General features: G+C 40.1%; 1 protein-coding gene across 1 annotated transcript; it reads right to left on the bottom strand.

Moving 5' to 3' along the window:
- Positions 1-4,497: 4,497 nt before the first annotated feature.
- On the bottom strand, positions 4,498-21,374 carry stat5b.L (signal transducer and activator of transcription 5B L homeolog; the record flags this gene model as incomplete). The annotated part of the gene is given in 18 exon segments (NM_001090421.1): positions 4,498-4,829; positions 5,467-5,565; positions 7,522-7,570; positions 7,659-7,823; positions 7,956-8,086; positions 9,213-9,307; positions 9,954-10,160; positions 10,788-10,880; positions 11,808-11,930; positions 13,134-13,221; positions 14,384-14,563; positions 15,119-15,274; positions 15,571-15,722; positions 16,790-16,920; positions 19,390-19,564; positions 20,307-20,396; positions 20,992-21,148; positions 21,233-21,374. Coding segments are annotated over 18 exon segments (2,346 nt in total). The 3' UTR covers positions 4,498-4,702.
- Positions 21,375-22,047: the final 673 nt, after the last annotated feature.

Below are 22,047 nucleotides of genomic sequence, written 5' to 3'. Positions count from 1 at the left end.
ATCTACCAGGTGCAGATTATTAACAAGGCAAACATTGCTCCTTCACCTTCATTTCAGGTTAAAGTAGAAGGAACGTTAAAATCAGTGGAAAGTGCCAAGTTGCCCCCAGTTATTCCAGTCGCTTACCATTTAGCCCCAGTCTGTCTTTAAGAATCAATCTTCTTCCTTAGTTAGGAATGACTTATTTCTTTATAGCCATGCCTGGCCAGCCTGTATTGTCTCATTGAGATCAGACAATACACAAGTGTTGTTGCTACAGTAGAACACAAAAAGCTCCTCACTAGGCTTTTTCAATGTGTAAAGAATTTCCCTATAAAACGACTAGCAGTCCGTATGGTTTTGCTAGCGTTGAACATCATATTTTGAATGTCATTTTTCTACAATGACTCTGAAACTATATGAAACAAGTCGTATTATTTTCTGAAGATGTAAATGTGTATATGTCATCATATATGAGAAGAAAAGCAGCATTAGAATCAAGGGGGTTTCTTAAACGTAAGGAAAGGCATAAGGGGTAACCACTAAAACAACCAAACATCTTTTTTTCTAATGGAAAATACATTTTATTTCCAAAATAAAAGTCACAGATGCACAAAACACACCATCGTTGTTTAGTCTATTCAGTAAAAGAGGGTAAATGAACGATATGGTGGGGAGGGTAAAAGACAATAAAAAGGGGCCCGTAACTGAGCGTTTTTCATAAAACAGAATTGTCGGAATACTACAATGAGATTTGAACCAAAGGAAAATGAGTGGAGAGAATAGGGTATGTACCCTGCTGGAAGCTAGGGTCTCCTATGCCACTGACTCACAAGAAAGAGTTAAGGATATATGAAAAGCATATCTTCATATAAACTGCAGCTGGTAAAGCAGGGAACGTGGATTTCTATGTAGTCGGACAGTATTGTGCTGGGGGTTTGTTTTGCCTTCAGAAACGGGAAACCCTCCTTGGAAAGGACCTATCGTTGGCCATATTGGTAACGTGTAGAACCCAAAATACTACAACAACAAAAAATCCCCTTATGGAAGGTCACTTCTAAGGTCGAGTTCTGGGAATCCCTGCTTGTGGTAAGGCACACGGAACTATGGAGTCGTGTTAACCCATTGGCGTCTGTGGAGCATTCAGAGTAACTTTCTTGTGTTAAGATCAGGGCTTGGCTTTCCAGCACTCCCCTCTGCTACAAACCCAACATTCACAAACACACTGTATCGGATACGGATGTATTTAAAAAGATAGTTATATGTACATATTTATATCTGTGTCCTGAGTGCTGAGTTTCACTTTTTTTTTTTTTCTCAATTATTATTTTACCTTCTATATATTTATATTTAAAATTTTCTATACAGGAATAAAAACCGTAAAGGAATAATAAATCTAGAAGCAAGAAATAAAAGTGCCAGGGGAATTACAGAGAATCCGACACGGGATAAAAACTCTGGTGCCAGGCTTATTTTTCAGTTCTCTTTCACTGGGTGCCAATTGCTGAGACATCAATTCAGTTGTGCTGAGACTACAGGCATCATCCTCTCTTTGGATGCAGAGAGCTGTAGTTCTTTATCAAATGGAGTGCCGCATTTTCCCATGGTAGTTTTGGCTCAGCTAAAAAGCTAAATACTGTGTGCTATTTCTCTAAAAAGGTGCATGTTCGCTTAAAGATATGGAAAATAAAAAGGAAACCATAAAAACCCAATGTGAAAATAATCTACAGTGGGGCTACCTCTCCTATAGATCATTATCTCCCAATAGAACACCCCACTAAATGGAGTGATGGCTGGGGGAATTCGTTCTGTAAATCCTGACTGCCAATGATTGAATTCTTACTTCAATAAAGAATATATCTGCATATCAACTTGGAAATAACATGGACTCTTATAGGGAGCAATTCATCGCATACTAGTCATAATAAGGATATGAACATATTCTACCCTGCACAGCCCTTTAAACAAAATACATTACACAATATAGATAAGGACGGGATAGCCAGTAACGACAGGCCAAAACTCTACAACAGGGATCCCCAACCTTTCAAATCCATGAGCAACATTCAGAAGAAAAAGGAGCTGGGGAGCAACACTAGCATGAAGAATGTTCTTGGGGTGCCAAATAAGGGCTCTGATTGGCCACTTGGTAGCCTCTATGTGGATTGTCAACCTACATTGAGGTTCTGTTTGGCAGTACACCTGGTTTTTATACAACCAAAACTTGCTTCCAAGTCTGGAATTCAAAAATAAGCTCCTGCTTTGAGGTCACTGAGAGCAACATCCAATGGGTTGGGGAGCAACATGTTACTCACGAGCTACTGGTTGGGGATCACTGCTCTACAACAAGAATAAACGGATTCATTAATGTTCCCCTTTTCTCCATATTTTGCAGACATTTAACTGTAGGATACAGAATGGCCTGGAAAGGGTTTATTCAAGGTGTCATTCTGAAATACACAAAACATGCGAATACATGCAATTTTGTCCTAATAGTGTTGTCATGAAACCTGGCTGCTTCGAGTTCTCCCAGTGTCCATGGATTGTGAAGCTCATCCAGTTCTCCATTTGACAAGTACAGCGTCAGAGGCAATACATTGTCTATAGATCCAGCGTCTCAATATCTGATAGGGGCCCGTATGAAACTACTGACTATGGACCGTTAAGTCTTCCATCCCCACTGCAGAACTTGTACTTCTAAAACGGGGACCTAGATGAGATTCCGAGTTCCAGAAACCAGTGCAAAGGCACCAGCTACTCCCTAAATCAAGGTCATGAGCCCGAGTGAAATATCTTAGTTGTTGTCATGAATCTTCTACAGCGGCAGCAGAAATACACGCGTATAAGGCAAGAAAATAAATGCATACGGATTTCTGTGTTTTGAAAAATATGAAGTCTTTTGTGCTGTAAAAGTTCCAAAGTCAAAGAAGGAGGACAGGTAGAAGTGTATAAAAATATATGTAAATGTAGGACTCATACACACCTTACTTTCTGATTAAATGTCCATATTATTTGCTGTCAGCTCCCAGTTCTCTCTCTCGTCTGCTCATCACTCAATGTGCTGCATTTATGGCTCATTCTATTCAAATAGCTTCTATTTCTGAGTTGTTTGGAGCACTGTCATGTTGTAGCCAAGGAATTTGTCTTTGGGTACATCTGCAACTGCACAAAGGCTGTTAATACTATATTCTCAGCTGCATTTAAACCAGTTGGTTTTGTGTGTGTGGGGGGGGGGTAATACAGCACATTTGTTTTTGGGACTAAGCTGATGCTTATTAGCAATGTTAATGTGATACTGCCACTGATTATCATGGGTTAAAGGGTTAAACTGAACATGAGGCCAGTGAATAGGGCGTGTGCTGAACGTACTTATGCCTGTTCTTTCAGTGAAGAAATATCTATTTTTATTTCTGGCTAAAAACAAGAAAATGAAACCAGTTTCACGATTCTCTAGGTCACTTCCTGGTTCTGCCAAGCAGAGGAGGAGCTGAGTAAACATATTGCCAGTCCACTGATAAGCCCGCTGTATGAGAAGCTGCTCTGATCTCAAAGGCTGCAGCTGAGGGGTGGGGTTTGTTTATTCAGAGCTGCTTAACTCTGAACAAATGACCTTGTTTTCTGATGAGAGAGGGTGAGAGAGTTCAGAGAAAGATAAATATGTGTGTATCCTAACCCTTGGAAAGATGTGAAGCATATTCAGATAGTTGCCTGCAGAACTACAAGGGGCACTCTGCTTCCCCAGGAGATGATAAGAGCAATTGTTGAGTATTTTCTTTTCTTTACATGAGTTGACAGCATCCCTTTAACATACGCAAGGTTGAAAAAGGAAAAATATACCCTATTTATAATTAGGGGTTCTTCTTTGCATATTCACATTAATACTTATTTGAGTGAGAGCTACCATTTTTCTTAAGCAGCCATTTGTAATCACTAGCTGCTGCTGATATGGTGCCATCTCTGGGTGCTCTCTCCCATATGCACTGAAAGTCTATCCAAGGCAATGAGACCCAACTTAGAAAAAAGGAAAATTGTTCTTTTATGAGGCCGTCAACATAAATGGAGAGGCAATGACATAGGGCAAAACAGCACAAGTGACATCCCTCATCCTTAAAGGTTCTCTGCCTTGTCCTTGAACTTATCTTTAGCCTCAGAACAACACAATCAGTTGGAGGCAGTCTATGAACACACACTTACTGACACTTGCGTTGCACACGCAATAACATTTTTGTGGCCAACATTAAAAGGAAAAGCAATGGGACCAGTATCATGTTGAAGGGAACTCGTACAAGGGAACGTGGAGCAAACATGTTAAAAATAATCACATATATTTTATCTTAAATAGGTTTAAAATTCTGCCTAAATCCTATATAGGGTTTTCTTATATTATCTTTCTCTCTCTCTATCCTATTACCATTTGAAACCACGGCTCAGGCTCTGAGAAGTGAAGATTGAGAAGTAAACATGATTGACATGTAACTTATTTGGTTCTTTTAGGTAATTCACCATTACAAAATGGGATTGCACTTATGGGGAGATGGGGGTAAAAAACAAAAAAAAAGGTGAAATTGTAGGGGTTGAAAATAGTACCAAAAACAAACAAAAACAAACAAAAAAAACTAGAATTCACCATGCACAAAATATCAAAACAAATTTGCGTGAAAAGAATTCACATTTTGAGTACTGGGTTTGGCAGGGGGTGGGATGACAAGGGTGGGAAACCATGTCAGGACTGTGCGTGAGGGATCCATTGACTGTTGTCCATGGGCCTCCGGAGCAATTCTTCCACATGCCGAGCCACGTCCATGTCATCCAGATCCAAGTCTCCATCTGGGTCCAGCACAGAATCCGGGCTGCAGGAGAATGAGGACAGTGAAATGTCACAACAAAATCTGATACGTACTGGAGCAACATAGTGGAAAGGAATGAAGGCCATCGATGGTAACCCTTTATCAATCAAGTGGTGGGTTTTACTCAAATGTTTAAGTTTATATATTTATATATCCAGGGAGAAAGAATATCTCGTTTTTTGGCCCTTTAAATCCATTATATTGCAAATGAAACGACAGTATTTACAGTGTAAAGCCCCCTGTTGTTCTGTGTCGCAGGGGTCAGTTTAAAGGGAATATATGAAGCTCCTCCATGCTTGGTCCATTTGCTTAATAAGTAGATTACCAGTATACAACCTCCTCCCTTCATCCTTTGTTGTGTCTGATTTGATAACAGGAGTCAATTGTGCAGGGAAATAATCTGTGCAGTGGTAATTTCATTATTTTATGGGGACCAAACATGGAGTAGTTTAAATTGCCTGTTTAACCATAGATATTTTGTAATGGAGTACAGTTCATTGCTAAATTCTTCTAACCTCCTTGAACATGTGACCTTATTCACTGGATTAGATAGAAGCATGGCTTTGGATTTAAGAATGGATTCACGACTCTCACTGTTAGTTGCACAAAGGATAATTTAGCATCAGATGCAGATACTCACTTCTGTTGGTAGAGATTATAGTGTGACTGGCTGCACACGGCAGGGGATGGAGCCTGATCCATATAAGTGCTCGGCGGCATCACATCATTTGCAACAAACCTGCACACAAACAACCACAAAGCAGAAAGGTGATTTTTTTTACTGCTGGACACATTGGCCGCAATACACAAACGATGAAGAAAATAATTGGAATATTCCATATACAGGCAGTCCCCGGGGTTACGTACCAGATATGGTCTGTAGGTTTGTTCTTAAGTTGAATTTGTATGTAAGTCGAAACATAAACATTTACTTATTAAATGCAATTTAAGGTGGCCATTTACAGGCCGATAAAAGCTGCCGACAGATCGAGTCGGCAGCTTCTGGGGCCCTCCGACGGGCTTCCCCGATTGATATCTGGCCGAAAGTCGGGAAGATGTCGATTTGACAGGACTAAAAATCCTGTTGGATCGCGGCCGCATCTCTTCATTGATGCAGTCCCACGATCCGACTGGCCGTTACCCTTCATTATGATCCAATCGTTGGGCCCTAGGGCCCACGATCGGATCAGCCCGATATCGCCCACCTCAAGGTGGGCATATGGGGGAGAGATCCGCTCGTTTGGCGACATCGACAGATGTCTGTTTTAACATAGTATTTTTTTTTTACCTTTCTGTGCTCCGCAGTAGGAGGGCAGGTGGTTTATTAAAGCTAAATATGAATAAAAGTCAAGCAAACTATAGTATGTTACTGTAACAGCCCCTGACTGTAAGTGTGAGTTGTATGTAAGTCGGGTTTATGTAACTCAAGGGGGGGAATTCACAAAAGTGTCGGGAACGAAAAAATGTCTTTAAAATGTCGTAGAAAGTGTCGTAGCAACAGCCGACAAATTAACAGAGCATTTCTCCGCCAATTTTCCGACATGTACGACACTTTTGAATTAGTGTCGTTAAAAGTGGGCGTGGTTTTTTCGGCGCCACTTTTCCAGACATTTTTAAGAATTGCTCGTAAACTCATTTTTTTTACCGACAATTTTTCAGACACTTTAGGCTCTCCAAAATGAAAATGTCGGTCAAATTGTCTTTTGAAAAGTCTTGGTAAATGTTGTTTGTGCGATGAAAAGATATACGACATTTTAGAAAATTGACAGACTTACGAGACATTCAGAGACGGTAACATCCGCCTTTGTGAATTTGCCGTTCGTACGACATTTTACAAATTTGTGGACCGCCACTTCTGGGTTATTTATTTTACCGACACTTTTGTGAATTCCCCCCAAGGACTCCCTGTAGTATATTTCATGTGGAACGTGCAACAAAAGCTTCTAGTATTATCCGTGAGCTACAACTAAGATGGATATGGTTATGCCCAAATTATTACCTGTGGCACCCATCAGCTTCCTTCCTGCTCTTAAACATTTCACCCCCTATTGTTTTATGTATTTAACTCCCAATATGACTTGATTTTGTTCATAGGAGCTTGATACTGTAACCAAGTTTCCTTCCCTAATAAGTCCAACCCGCTATGTTTCCCCAAAGGAAACCCCACAGTTTAACTTAAAGACAATGGGGGGAATTCACAAAAGTGTCGGGAACGAAAAAATGTCTTTAAAATGTCGTAGAAAGTGTCGTAGCAACAGCCGACAAATTCACAGAGCATTTCTCCGCCAATTTTCCGACATGTACGACACTTTTGAATTAGTGTCGTTAAAAGTGGGCGTGGTTTTTATGAATTGCTCGTAAACTCATTTTTTTTACCGACAATTTTTCAGACACTTTAGGCTCTCCAAAATGAAAATGTCAGTCAAATTGTCTTTTGAAAATTCTTGGTAAATGTTGTTTGTGCGATGAAAAGATATACGAGATTTTAGAAAATTGACAGACTTACGAGACATTCAGAGACGGTAACATCTGCCTTTGTGAATTTGCCGTTCGTACGACATTTTACAAATTTGTCGACCGCCACTTCTGGGTTATTTATTTTACCGACACTTTTGTGAATTCCCCCCATCATGTCCTGTGCAAGAATTTGATTTGAAACTCAATAATAGGCACATAGATAACATATAAGGCTTACTCTGGAACGACTTGCTTGATTTGTGGTTTTACATAGCCGTCTGTTTTTGCTGCAGAAAGAGAGATTGTGGGTTAAACATCAGATGGCAACAACCAATCAAGTGAACATAATGCAGTAGTTCATAAAGGCAGACTTACAGGGGTTACACAGAACTGGGGTGTAATATTTTGAGAAGACCTCATCCTTGGGCCTATCGGGATACACATAGATAAGGTAATTGAGGTCCCCAAGTCGATCTGCCAAGGAACGCACAGAGAAATCCCGGGCGGTAAATGGCATCAGATTCCATAATGCTCTGTCCGCTGGGAAGAGAGAAAATCTGGTCACAATGAAGGTGGTCACAGAATCAACTTCATTTCCTCATATAAAGGTAAAAATCTGAACAGTGCAACAATATTAAGAATAAAAAAATACCAGTTAAGATGTCGACTTACGCAATTCAAATTTCCAGGCTATTGTGATGCCGCCAATTTCGGAGTCGCTAAAGCGCAACAGGAAAGTCCCATCCCTCTTGTTCACCAGCATATCATGTGCCTGCTGCTTATTGACGAATCCCAGGATAGCCCTGCATACATGGTGCAAATAAAGGGGACATTTCCATTTTGCCTTTTAATTGACATTTACTGTATCTATTTCACATTTCAACTTGCACTTTGGTATTTAAGTATCATTTCACTGCTGATTTAATCAAAGATCAAGCTCACAGAAAGACATATTCATGCAAATGGACAACAAAATAATCAGGGTTGGAATTATTATCACTAAAGGGCTCAAGGCTGATCACTTGCAGGGGGCGCAAACCTTGCACCACTCACAGCTACTAATCACCACTCACAGGTCTCTGTGAAATTCAGCATCTGGTTGCTACTGGTTTCTAATCCAGCTTCAATTTGCAGCTATGCACCATTAATGTTATACTCTGGGGGGCATTAATGTTACACTGTAGGGAGCAATAAAATCTAAAGCAATAAGTGACTGGCGCATGACTATATGGGGTGCAGACTAACTGAACTTGAATATTTACAGGTAGAACCAGAGCAAAGTTTGCATCTAGTTATTATTAGTGAAACTAAGAGCTTTCAAATATTAACATTCACATCAATAATAAGGAAAAGCTCATCCATATAGCGCACAAGTAGGGTTTGTCAGCTCAAGACTTCAAAACCAGATAATCCTGGTGTGTTCTTTGTGGCAAATCTGGCCATTTCATTTAGATGAATTAATTCTAATCAAGTCTACAGCATTCGTCTTAATTTACTGCTGATTAATTATGTGTCTGAACTGGTTTATATCAGGGAGCTGGCAAATATGATGGGCAATATTCCTTTGATTTACACAGCACTGCTGGGCAGCTAGCGCTAAATGATTGGCTAAAGCCAAGACATACATGGGAAATTTATATGCACTTAGGGTTGCCACCTGGCTGCTGTTTTACCAGCCTGGCCGGTAAAAATGATGGTCGATCCCACTGTTAATAATAGGGAAAAATTATAAATATATAGGAAGGGCGGTACTTTTTTCAGGAAAAGGTGGCAACCCTATATACATGTCAGGGTTGGAAGTGAAATAACACATGATAAATGAATCCCAATAAATGCAGAGAAAGCAAATGAGTGTTGATTCCAGGCAGTAGGAGGAGAATGGGGGGGGGGGGGTTAAATTTGCAACAAAAGTGTTTTTCTTATATTTACCCATCATTCCAATGTGGCTTGAGATGTTTCTTTAGAACCTCCATGACACCATCAAACCACTGCCAGAAGGTGTAATTCCATCCTGGAAGATTCTCCTAAGAACACAAAGTGTAAAAGTGCACAAGTGATTCAGAAGAAGCGCTGGATTCATAAAGATGGTCTGGCTAATTTGGAAGTCGCCGACCTCTGCATGGTCAGCTCAGCTTGTTCACAAATAGATACAGTGTGTGCACTATTCAGAATAAAATAATATTAACCATATAAACCAGAGTACACCCACATTAAAGTCATAGTGACCCTTTCCACATTTATCCTATAGCTGTGGAATATATAAATGTTGACTGTGTCACTAACCCTTGAAACACAGCCTTATTACGGTGGAACTTGGGTGTCTGTAATAACTAACCTTTAATAGAATACTAGAGGGGAAACTAAAAGATTGAAACCCCAGGCGTGGCAATATCAAATCTCAAACTACCTATTGACTTGGGCTGCTGCAGATCTTCTATAAAAATTCTTTCTTCACTACACTGACATATTGGATCCAGTTATCCACGTAACCCTGGGGTCCACTAGTATAGTTACGTGTAACTCCCCAAATTTACTACACTGCACCCACTGTGGAGGTGCCAAATGTGTTTATTTAACCTTTACTTTACCCATTATAAAAGGTTCAAATATATGAAAGGGGTTATTATTCAGAGCAGTGGTGCCCTCTATATTTTGTACAAAGTATCTTACCCTGTTGAACTGGGCCCAGGACACAGTCATGTTGCTATATTCCTCCTTATGGCTGAGGTTGCTATTGAACAGTTTCTGTGCCAAGAACACCAGGTTTTCATCGTTCAGTCCACGGTTACTCTGGACCTCGGCCTTAAATTTCATGTTCAGAGCATCACACAGCTGAGGCCACACAACCTTGTCTGGGACTACAAATGGTACTCGACCCTGTATTGTGGAAAGACATGATATAAAGCATTTGCCAGACTCTACAGATTCTGACGAGGGCATAGAGAGCTGTGGATTAGTGGGATTACTGTATACAAACAAGGATAAGTACATTTGTATATCATCTGTGTACACATGATATTTAAAGGCAAGAACAGAACAAAAATAGTTTGCCTTAAATCACCCACAGGGTGAAGTGAGGGGAGATTCCCAAGGCGGGTTAGAGGTTACGGCCTGTGCAATATGTTGGCGCTCTAAAAATATATGTTAATAACAATAATAATAATCTGTTTATAGGACTGGATCCCAGAAGAGTTATGCTGTAATGTAAAATAAAACAGGTCTAATAACCAACAGTAAAAAATGAGTAGCTATTCCAGCACATACTGATCATCTGTTGGAAAACAATCATCTGATTGGTTGCTATGGATTATGGAGATTGGGCCTTTTTATTATTATTACATTATCCCCATTTAATCTTCTAGTGTCCCAGTATACACAGTGCAACCGTTATGTCTTGTTTGCTGTCAAAACACTTGGTAGAGAAGCATTAGGTTAATAAATGTATTTACAAATACATAGACTCCCATTTTTTCTTAAAAAGTGCACAAAAAAAAAAGTACTTACTGGCTCTGCAAAGGCATTGTCCCACAGAACGGTGGCTGTGGCATTATTGTCCTGACTGCCATGAACAATGACTACAACAGGGAGGGACAATGTCTGCAAAATGAAGAAAATGGTTCATTATAAACACACAGTCACTGAATAATATATTTCCCCGCCACAGCTATGGATGGAATCACTCGATTTTGGAAATGCGGTGCTTTAAAACACTGGCGTGAGAGTGTTATTTCATGGATAATGATAACGTTGCCTCATAATAAAGCTCAGTGCCAATTAGACGTTCTGATCAGTGGTGTAACAAGATGTTATTGGGCCCCAGAGCAAATTAATTTTAGGGCCCCAAACATATCCAGAGTTTGTCCTGTTTTACCAATAGATATTGAAATTGCTCATTATTTGGATTTTCATGGGGCCCCCTATACCTCCTGGGTCCCTGCTTCCTCTGTATTTACACCCCAGGTTCTGATCACCACTACTTTACTGATCCACTGAAACATTGAGATGCATCAAGAGGAGTAATTACAATGTGCCAGTACCTGTGCATTTCCCAGAGATGTCACCTTGAGAAGTGACCCACTGCAAATTACCGGCATTCAAATCACCACCTCTTGAAACGGCAATGACAAGTGTGAAATAGCCCAGTGTCTACATTACTGTGCAATTAACTGCCTACTTAAACCAATTATGTTGCCTCCAATGTGTAAGATATGTTAATACAAAAGCAACATAAAAGGATAAAATGTTTAACCTAGCCCTAATGTATTTATGTGTGTATAAAAGTAAGGACCAAGGAATTGAACACAACCCTGGAGAGTAAGGACAGAGCCACAAGGGTAAATCTGATACTTCCGTTGCAGAAAAAGGGTCAGACTGACTTTATCACTGAGCACAGTGAGCCGTACCCTGCAGATCCACTTCAGTTCAAGCCTACCCCATGGCACATGTCCCGCTGCCTAAAGGAGACAACAGGAAAATAATAATACAGAAATAAGAAAGTAAAACAAAGAAAAACTAATTTTTTACCTTGACCTGGAAAACCAACTCATTTCCTCCTACGCTAAACTGAGACTCAAATAGGATGGTGAATTTCTCCTCCGTGACAGACTCTGCTCCTCTTCTGTCTGAGCGCTTGATCCTCTTCAAGGACTTCATTTTTTGGAGAAAACACAATTACAAATTTTGCCAGAGCAACCAGTATGATTTCTACTAATATACCCTATATATAGTGGCCTTTTTCAGTGTGATCCTTAAAATAATGTGACTTTTCGTCACATAAATGAGGAAATTGCTTTTTTGTGTGCTACACCTGCTGTTCTTGCTAACCCTTCTCTCACCCTTCCATTAAAATGAGAGGGCATGGACAAGGTCGGCAGTATCTCAATTGGACAATAACTGCAACAGAACACTAGTATGTCTTCTATTTAAACATCATCCAGGCCTACCTTGAAATCTCTTTCCTGCAGAATCAGCCTTTTCTAGGCACCACTATAGCTTTTACAGTAGAAATACTTTCTAAAGTTGTAAGATATAACCTCCTGCCATCTAATTGGAAGGGAAGCCCTTGTGCTTTCTCTAAAAGCCTCACAATAAAGTGGTTGCCAGGCAGCTTATTATGTTCCCTTTTTGCTGCTTGTGCTGCTAGCATTTAAAAAGAGAGTCTTCTATTCCCTTTACTGAACAAATGTGTTTTTGGCTACAGCACTGGATATTAAACCTTGTGGCCCTGTGACCAGTCAATTGTGCATAATTTCTGGGAATCCAAATATCAGTAGAAGTGGATTAATCCGTAGATGGGTGATATAACAGTCCAGGCAAAAGAGTCGAGTCCAAGGTTTAACCACATTTTCTGGTGAGTAGGGGCCCTAAAAAGATTTTTCTATTGGGCCCTGTGACTTCAAGATAGATGTTTTAGAAAATAAACATCGACTAAGGGACCCACTTTCGGTATGTTCTGTGGATTTACAGAAATCCAGGACAAAAAGTAAAAACTCTGTAAGCTTAGTCATTTTCTGGCAGTCAAACTAATGACAGGTCAGGTATCCAAGCTATAAAAAAAGGTGAGAAACTAAAGGGATCCTTGGAATGCTGACCTACATTACTCATGAGAAGCTCACATGGGCTTCTGATTGCCAAGCCTTTTCAAAAGGTTAGCTTGCCAAATATATATTACTCAGCAATATCAATGAGAATGCTCATCTCACAGTTACTGTGTCACAGCCATTAAATAACACATAGCTAATAAATTCAGCACTCCACTACTGGCAATCTACAAATGTGTATTTGTGTGTGATTGTCTACATCAAAGTTAATTGCTAATTAATCCCGATGCCAGACATGCTCGGCACTCACCATGTTCCTGAAGTGAGCGCTGAGAGTGCCCGTGGCCTGATGATATTCCATCACGCAGCAATTGTTTAGGATCTCTCCACTGCTCTCGCTATAACAAAACAAAACATATATTAGGAGGTGTTTAGAGAACATTACAAGAGCAGTTCAATTGTTCAGTATGAAATGGGAGATTATATAGACACACACACACACACACACACACACACGCCGAGTGTATTTATACAGGTCATGGAACTCCGAGGTAACATCTAATATCCTCATATTTTGCAACGGGGGGGGGTACTTTATTTATTATAACACACACATTTCAGTGAGTCATGTGACAGAAATGACATCAAAACTCACCGTGTATAAGGATATAATTTACAGGATATTCATAGATTTTGTGTATTATATATATATATATATATATATATATATATATATATATATATATATATATATATATATATATATATATTTTATATTTACATACATACATATTTATTGATGCAACATTTAAATTGAAGAAAAAAAAATATTATGCCATCAACACCAGTGATATCATTAAAATATATTTCAATGTTCATATAGGAGCTTAGGAAGGCACACACACTTTTGAGTGTGCATAAACATTTACTTATGCTTTACTGCTTAATATTATGTTTGATTGGTTGCAAGTATGCAATAGCCCTTTTTTTATGGGTTTTTGTATGGGCTGCATAATCAGTCCTCTTAGAGGAAAAATAATCATTGCACCTGCTTCATAGACATATACCACAGTTCAAACAAATATTTTAATTGGTGCTAATTTAAATGAATGTGTACTGTATATGAACTTCAAATCAATGAACTGATTAAACTCCTCGTTGTGTCCCACAGGATTTATAGGTTAGCAACACTTTGAGGCAGTCAAACAGTTGTTAAAAGCATTACATGGGCTGATTCATTAAGCGACCTGATCATTGGTCAAACCATCACTGGAACATAAACAGCCTTTGATAAATGTGAAAAGAAACTAGGAAAATAAACAAATTTCCTTCAGTCAAGCCAATTTGACCTTTGATAAATCTGCCTCAAAGGGATTTTTCTAATCTTAAGTGTTTTATTAATTTGATTTTTAACTGAATTTAACTGAACAGGAGAAGACAGCCCCTGAACGCTTGCTGAATGTGTATTCAGCCATTATCATGTTAATTGGAATGGAGTAGACCTATTATAGTGCAGCGAAAACAAGACACACAGACATTACATGCTGTTATGACAGTTACTTGCGAGTGTTCTCATTCTTCAAAAGTGCTTTGGCTTGCAGCTCACTAATGATGGTAGCCTTCACCTGCGGTGGGTTCATGTGAACATTCAATTTGCCCCCTACGAGGAGCCGAACTGTGGCAGCAAATTTGGTCTGTGTCTTGAGGACCTGCGGAGGCTGCTTCTCTATGATAAACGTACTGCAATGAAGAGCACACAATAATGAAGTCAGGTTCAGTGGAGTTAATAGGGGATTGTATGTAGACAAAAACATGGTTATGCTTTTGACCATTATGTTAAATCATCATTTTTACAACCAACACATCAGTTGAAAATGCTGCAGTAGGATGGACAGAATGTGTGTATTCTCTAGACCTGTTGGAATCCTCGATATTTATACTAGCCGAGATATTTCTGCTTGACAACAAAAACATCCAGCAGTATAAACCTAGGCAATCCTGTCTCACAAATAAGACACTGTCACTGTGAATCATGAACATGGAAATGTATTGGCGGCATCTGCCATAGAGTTCCTTCAGCCCTGAAACCAAACATGATGTCAGATCATGATGTCAGCATGACTCTAGCTGGAATCAAAGCTCATTAGATATGACTTTATAGGTTGTTCTATACTTGCAGTGAATGTCAGGGAAACCAAGCAATTGAATTGTCGCAACTACTTGAAACACTAGCAAATATATACACACACAAAGCGTCATGAATTAACAATTTTTTTCCAAGGAGTGCTCAATTACCTGGTAACTAGAGCAGAAATGATATCAGTAATTGTGGCGTTAAGTTCAGAGAGGAGCTCCTCCACTGGCCCAGGGATGGGCAACTGCTGACAAAGGTGCTCAGCTCGTCTGATTTGCTGCCGATTCTGCCAGATGATCTCCGCAAGCTTTTCACACCTGCATAAGAATAAAGATATGGTGTGAAAGGGTTACTTCACTCACCCTGACTCAAAATGTCATGACAAATAAGGGGCATCCAAACTTTAAACAGTAATAACTCTTTACATTTACTCTTAGCAGCTTGTTCCATGGAGGTAGGTCACTGTAGAAGCCTACAGATGGACACGAAGGACCCTTGCTTATATTTAATAACATTACACATGCCCGTTTATAAAACCATCAGATAATTCCATTTAATCCTCTCCGATGATCTGGAGATACATGTGGGCAAAGGCAGAATCCTCAGCACATACCATGTCTGCAACAAGTCTAAGCTCCCCTCTGGAGGTCCACCATTCCCTGCAAGCTGCTGTCTCCTTTTCCACTGAATGAGCTCATCATCCAGGATGATTGTCTGCTGTTTCCGCAAGAGTTGGAGAGTTTTCTGGTGTTTTTCTGATAAATCCTGGTTAAAAAAAAGCAACATATAAGTTCACAAGCAAGAAAAAAATCTAAAACATCAGAGACCAGGAAAATGACATTATTGTAAATGTTGACTTCACATTCTTTCCTTCCTCAATTACAATTCTTTTTTGTTGAAAGAATAAACAGAACACCTGGCCTTCAGACGCGTTAACTAGTTTGAAGCAAAGAATAATTTACAAAAACATCAAATACAGAACCAACTAAAATCCAATTCCCAAGTCTCAAATAAAAACAAAATTTTTCAAAACGCACCAGTTAATAGCGCTGGTCCAGCAGAATTCTGCACTGAAATCCATTTCTCAAAAGAACAAACAGATTTTTTTTTATATTCAATTTTGAAATCTGACATGGGGCTAGACATTTTGTCAATTTCCCAGCTGCCCCCAGTCATGTGACTTGTGCCTGCACTTTAGGAGAGAAATGCTTTCTGGCAGGCTGCTGTTTTTCCTTCTCAATGTAACTGAATGTGTCTCAGTGGGACATGGGTTTTTACTATTGAGTGCTGTTCTTAGATCTACCAGGCAGCTGTTATCTTGTGTTAGGGAGCTGCTATCTGGTTACCTTCCCATTGTTCTTTTGTTTGGCTGCTGGGGGGAAAAAGGGAGGGGGTTGCTATCAGTCCAACTTGCAGTACAGCAGTAAAGAGTGATTGAAGTTTATCAGAGCACAAGTCACATGACTTGGGGCAGCTGGGAAATTGACAATATGTCTAGCCCCATGTCAGATTTCAAAACTGAATATAAAAAAATCTGTTTGCTCTTTTGAGAAATGGATTTCAGTGCAGAATTCTGCTGGACCAGCACTATTAACTGATTCATTTTGAAAAAAACATTTTTTCCCATGACAGTATCCCTTTAACAATCATGGATATGAACCAGGAGCTAATGTGCACATGGCATGCATGCAAAAATTCACTGATCTTTTCCCCCAGTATTGTTGGGAACTAGGTGTCCTCATACTTTTCAGCACTAAGATTTATGGATGAATTTCACAGCGAATGGAATATATATTTTCTATATATCTAAAAAAAGGAAACAGTGGACTTACCAGTCTGTATTGCTGCAGTGTCTGGGCTTCTCTCTGTAGCCAGGCTTCCAAAGATGATTGCCTCTGTTGCAAGGTGGCCTCTCGGGGCATCCTCTCCTGAGGGGTGAGCTGGGACAGCTGGGTGAACTGAGCTATGGGTTGAAAAAAATACAATAAATAAGGGTAAACAAAGAAAAACATTGCTTGGGACATGGCAGGTACAATGAATATAATAATTTAAAATTAAAAAGTTGTTCTGTCTACTGCTTAAAACTCTCCAGTAGGGATATATCAAAACCTTGAAGGGAAAGGGTCATGGGGAAAAAAAAAAAATTCCAAAATTTCTCTCCTAAAGTGCAGGCACAAGTCACATGATCAGGGGCAGCTGGGAAATTGACAAAATGTCTAGCCCCATGTTAGATTTCAAAATTGAATATAAAAAAATCTGTTTGCTCTTTTGAGAAATGGATTTCAGTGCAGAATTCTGCTGGGGTAGAACTATTAACTGATGCGTTTTGAAAAAAACATGTTTTCCGATGACAGGATCCCTTTAAAGAGTAATATACAGAGGCACATGTGAGCAAAGGGTTTAGACACGTTGCAGAGGTTAAAAAATACATGCAATTGAAAGGAATTTCGGATGCAGTTCATGCTGGCTTTGTGTACTTTGAGTGATTTGTTGACCAAACTAAGATGTGCAATTAAGGTCACATAATAACTACTTTCTCGCCATTCGCTTCATAATTGCGCCCAAAATGACAGTAATTATACGCAGAGAAAAAAAAAGTAAAGACTTGTGGTTCAGTCACTAAAGAGAAAGCAAACCACAGAGGGTGAAGAATCATCTTGTTACTAAGTGATGAATTTAGGGTGCTAATGACTACAGCAGCAAAGGTTGGAAATGTATTGAAAAAGTACAAAGACAGTGAAAAACAGATTAAAATAATACATGTAAATAAATGAGCTTAATAGCTAAAACGTGATCATTTCCTCTTTAACATTCCGAAACAACCCCTGTAGAGAATCATAATAAAGCAGTAGAATGAATCAGATGAAAGTGAGTGAAGGACTGGCCTGACCAGGGGTGAGTGTGAGTGTTGGTCTGGCCAGACCAGGGATGAGTGTGAGTGTAGGACTGGCCAGACCAAGGGTGAGTGTGAGTGTAGGACTGGCCAGACCAGGGGTGAGTGTAGGACTGGCCAGACCAAGGGTGAGTGTGAGTGTAGGACTGGCCAGACCAGGGGTGAGTGTAGGACTGGCCAGACCAAGGGTGAGTGTGAGTGTAGGACTGGCCAGACCAGGGGTGAGTGAGTGTAGGACTGGCCAGACCAGGGGTGAGTGTGAGTGTAGGACTGGCCAGACCAGGGGTGAGTGTAGGACTGGCCAGACCAAGGGTGAGTGTGAGTGTAGGACTGGCCAGACCAGGGGTGAGTGTGAGTGTAGGACTGGCCAGACCAGGGGTGAGTGTAGGACTGGCCAGACCAAGGGTGAGTGTGAGTGTAGGACTGGCCAGACCAGGGGTGAGTGTGAGTGTAGGACTGGCCAGACCAGGGATGAGTGTAAGTGACTGAGATGAAAGCTATTATCCCTGACCAACTACTTAAGCTCATAGGAGTGCATGTAAAAGTCAGAAAATGGGATTGATGAATAGGATCAATTTGAAGCCACAGGCTTTTTGCAATTGACAGTGATAAGTTGCTCTGTGTTTCTAGGGTCATTAATGGCAACAGACTGAACAGGATCTGAGTCAAAACAAACAACAGCTTTCAAACTAATTGCTATTAATGATTCTCATACAGAGCCGTTAGCACAGATCAACCCAGAAATGTCAAATCTATGGGGCTGGTAGAAAGTTGACAGCAGTATTTTCTACAGTATGTGGAAGGTAAAAAGTCCTACTGTTTTGGTTTATACTACACAAAACAAAACTGTAAAATGACAATACTTTAATTTTCCATGCATTTGTGCAAGGGAAAGAATGGTGGCAGTCAACATGTCCCTACATTTTATCATCTGCTGGGGGCAGTGCAGAGAAGTGGCATCTGTATGAATTTCAGTGATAAAGCAAGTCTATTAATAGTAAAAGGATGCAGGTTGAGAGTGTTGCTCCATTAAATAATGGTACCAGTCTGGTTGTAACAGATACAGAAAAGGCAAATGTGTTAAATCAGTTCTTTTCTTCAGTGTATACAATAGAGGAGTCGGAGTTCCCAGGCTCACTTTATAGCTGCACTAATGGCTCAGCTCAATCTAGTCAGTGGCTGACACAGAATATGATTCATAAAGCTTTAATACAAATTAATGTAAACAAGGCATTAGGGCCAGATGGCATACACCCCCCGGGTTCTAAGAGAGCTTTGTTCAATATTAGACCGGCCCCGATTTCTGATTTTCTCAGATTCGCTTTCATCTGGTATGATACCTAAAGATTATAGATATTTAAAAAGGGATAACAATCTCAGCCTGGCAATTATAGGCCTGTAAGTTTGACATCTGTGGTGGGTCTTTTTTCAACCAAACTTACTATGTTACTATGATAAGGAAACTGAATGGAATACAAATACCTTTATGCCTAAAATTTCAACTAGTGACCAAGTGTGATAACAATTTTGTTGCCTAACCTTGAATCCTTAAACTCTCCTGGTATTGGATAATGAAGTACTCCTGTGTCTGTTGTAGTTTCTTTAGTCCATTCTCTGTCTCCTGAGTAATAACTCTGAGCTCTTCGAATGTCTGGTTGATCTGAAGGTGCTTCTGGGACATGGTATCCACAAGGCCACCCACTGGAGAACTGGACTGTAGAAAAAAAAAACACATACACACATATGCTATGATGCTTGTAGGAAACTGTGCAACAAACTATTGTTTAATTTCACTATTAATGATAATTTTAGAACACAGGATCAAAGCTGGCCATGCATCAACAATCAACCGATCCATATCTGCCAGATTTATGGCCAGATTTTGGTAGGGAGACCCATCAGAGGGCCCCATACACAGGCAGATAAGCCTGATATCGCTCCAACTTGCCGTACAGCAGTAAAGAGTGACTGAAGTTTATCAGAACACAAGTCACATGACTGAGGGCAGCTGGGAAACTGACAATATGTCTAGCCCCATGTCAGATTTTAAAATTAAATATGAAAAAATCAGTTTGCTCTTTTGAAAAATGGATTTGAGTGCAGAATTCTGCTGGAGCAGCACTATTAACTAATGCATGTTGACAAAAACACATTTTCAAAAACACGACAGTATCACTTTTAGTATAATACAGACACTCAACCATATCAGATCAATGAAATGTAAAATCACATATTAAAAAAATGTTCCTGTGCTGTCATTTCACAGCAAGTTATCTGGTGGTATCAATACCAAAATAATACTACAAATATGATTAAAATGATGGGAACAAATTGTAAAAAACTTGTGTGAAGGTGAACATTGTTGTTGGAACACACAATATTGTCACACCAGCAGTAACAATGTAGTCTCTGAAATCTAGTAGTCTATAAAATCACACCTATCCCCAGTGCCTTACATTGCTTGCTTCCCGGACGAGTCTCTGCTCATGATACAAGATGTGTCTGATACATCGGACCAGTTCCATGGGACACCGTTCATAAGTGTTCTGTGGAGGAGGAGGAGAGCACACGTTATCCCTCGGTGTAACCCTCAAACAATCTTACATAACCTGTTTCTTCTGTAAAGTCAAAACCTGCTCGGGAAAATGCCTTTCTATAAAAATATCTGCTTGACACACAAGGCTCTTGCCCAGGTTTCCTAATAAAGGGTCTTACTATAGGGCAGGGGTCCCCAACCCTTTTTACTCGTGAGCCACATTTAAGTGTAAAAAAGAGTTGGGGAGCAACACAAGCATGAAAAAGTCCATGGGGATGTCAAATAAGGGCTGTGATTGGCTATTGGTAGCCCTTATGTGGACTGGCAGCCTACAGGAGACTCTGTTTGGCAGTACACCTGGTTTTTATTCAACCAAAACTTGCCTCCAAGCCTGGAATTGAAAAATAAGCTCTTGCTTTGAGGCCACTGGGAGCAACATCCAAGGGGTTGGTGAGGAACATGATGCTCATGAGCTACTGGTTGGGGATCACTGCTATAGGGTATGGGGTACTACAGCACTACGGTGTACAAATGTCATTAGTGGAATTTGTTTATACACTGAATATTTGAATATCTCCTGCATTTTCGTGTAGGCAAAAGCCCACCTTGAACTGTGTAGCATAATGGCCAAGTTTAATCTTCAACAAGAAGCCGTCTTCTCCCACTTGGTGCTCCGCTTTCTTCTGCAGCTCTTGCACCAGACCTTCTAGCAGCTGTGTGGCCTTCAGATTGTCCTGAGGGTTTTCAGGATCCACCGAGTCCCTAGCAACGACATTGAACAAATGATAAAGTCAGTGTTTGGGGTTACTTTGGGTTATCCTTGTCCTGTTTGTGCAATATACATACCATGTTTGTGCCTCTATCCACTGAGACAGGTAATGTCGCACCTCTATGGGGAAGTGTTGTCCATAGAGCGCCTGCATCTGGCGCAGGGCATCTCCCTGAAGCTGCTGGGCCTGGATCCAAACAGCCATGGTATCACTACCTGCACAGATGAATAGAGGAGACTGATAAGAGACGGGTGCATTCCAATGAGGATAATGTAGTCCAGGAAGAGAAAAATGTACTAGTAATATTCCTTGTTACTATCTTCTGCTGCCACAAACACAATATTTTTGTTAGAAAGTTCATTGCACAACATGTGACAACAAGAAGTATATACCCCCCCCCACACTTCTTCCATGGGGAGATGGCTCTATGCCCATAAACCAGTTTTTTCTTTCAATATTCTCTTTGGCCTTATTCTCAAACAACATTGTTTTAACTTTCCATTTTGTTCCGTAAACTCAAACATAGCAATTTGCATCAACTCTCAATTTTCCATGATTTTAAAGTTTTTGATAATTGCAACTAATAGTAGTTACTCTCTATGCACGGCCCAAACAGTATTTGGGTTTATCAAGTACCTCCTTACACCCTGAAGTAAAAACGTATCTTGGTTAGCACCGGGTCTTTCCTGCTTTGCTTTAATACACTTGCCCAACTGGCTGCTCATGTTCCAGTTCAGGTGAAGGCAACTCCCATCGTTTAAAGGGATGTATGTTGCTCAACCATGGGTTATTCAAATGTCATGTGTTGTCCAACATCAAGAAATTATACAACTGCTTCATCAAATATTTCCCAAGTGCCAGTGCATTGCTTAATATCGGCATGGGATCTGT

This window comes from Xenopus laevis, chromosome 9_10L, assembly GCF_017654675.1.
Source record: "Xenopus laevis strain J_2021 chromosome 9_10L, Xenopus_laevis_v10.1, whole genome shotgun sequence".
Taxonomy (NCBI): domain Eukaryota; kingdom Metazoa; phylum Chordata; class Amphibia; order Anura; family Pipidae; genus Xenopus; species Xenopus laevis.
Note: the sequence above shows the minus strand (reverse complement) of the source record. Positions and strands in the feature narration are given on the sequence as shown.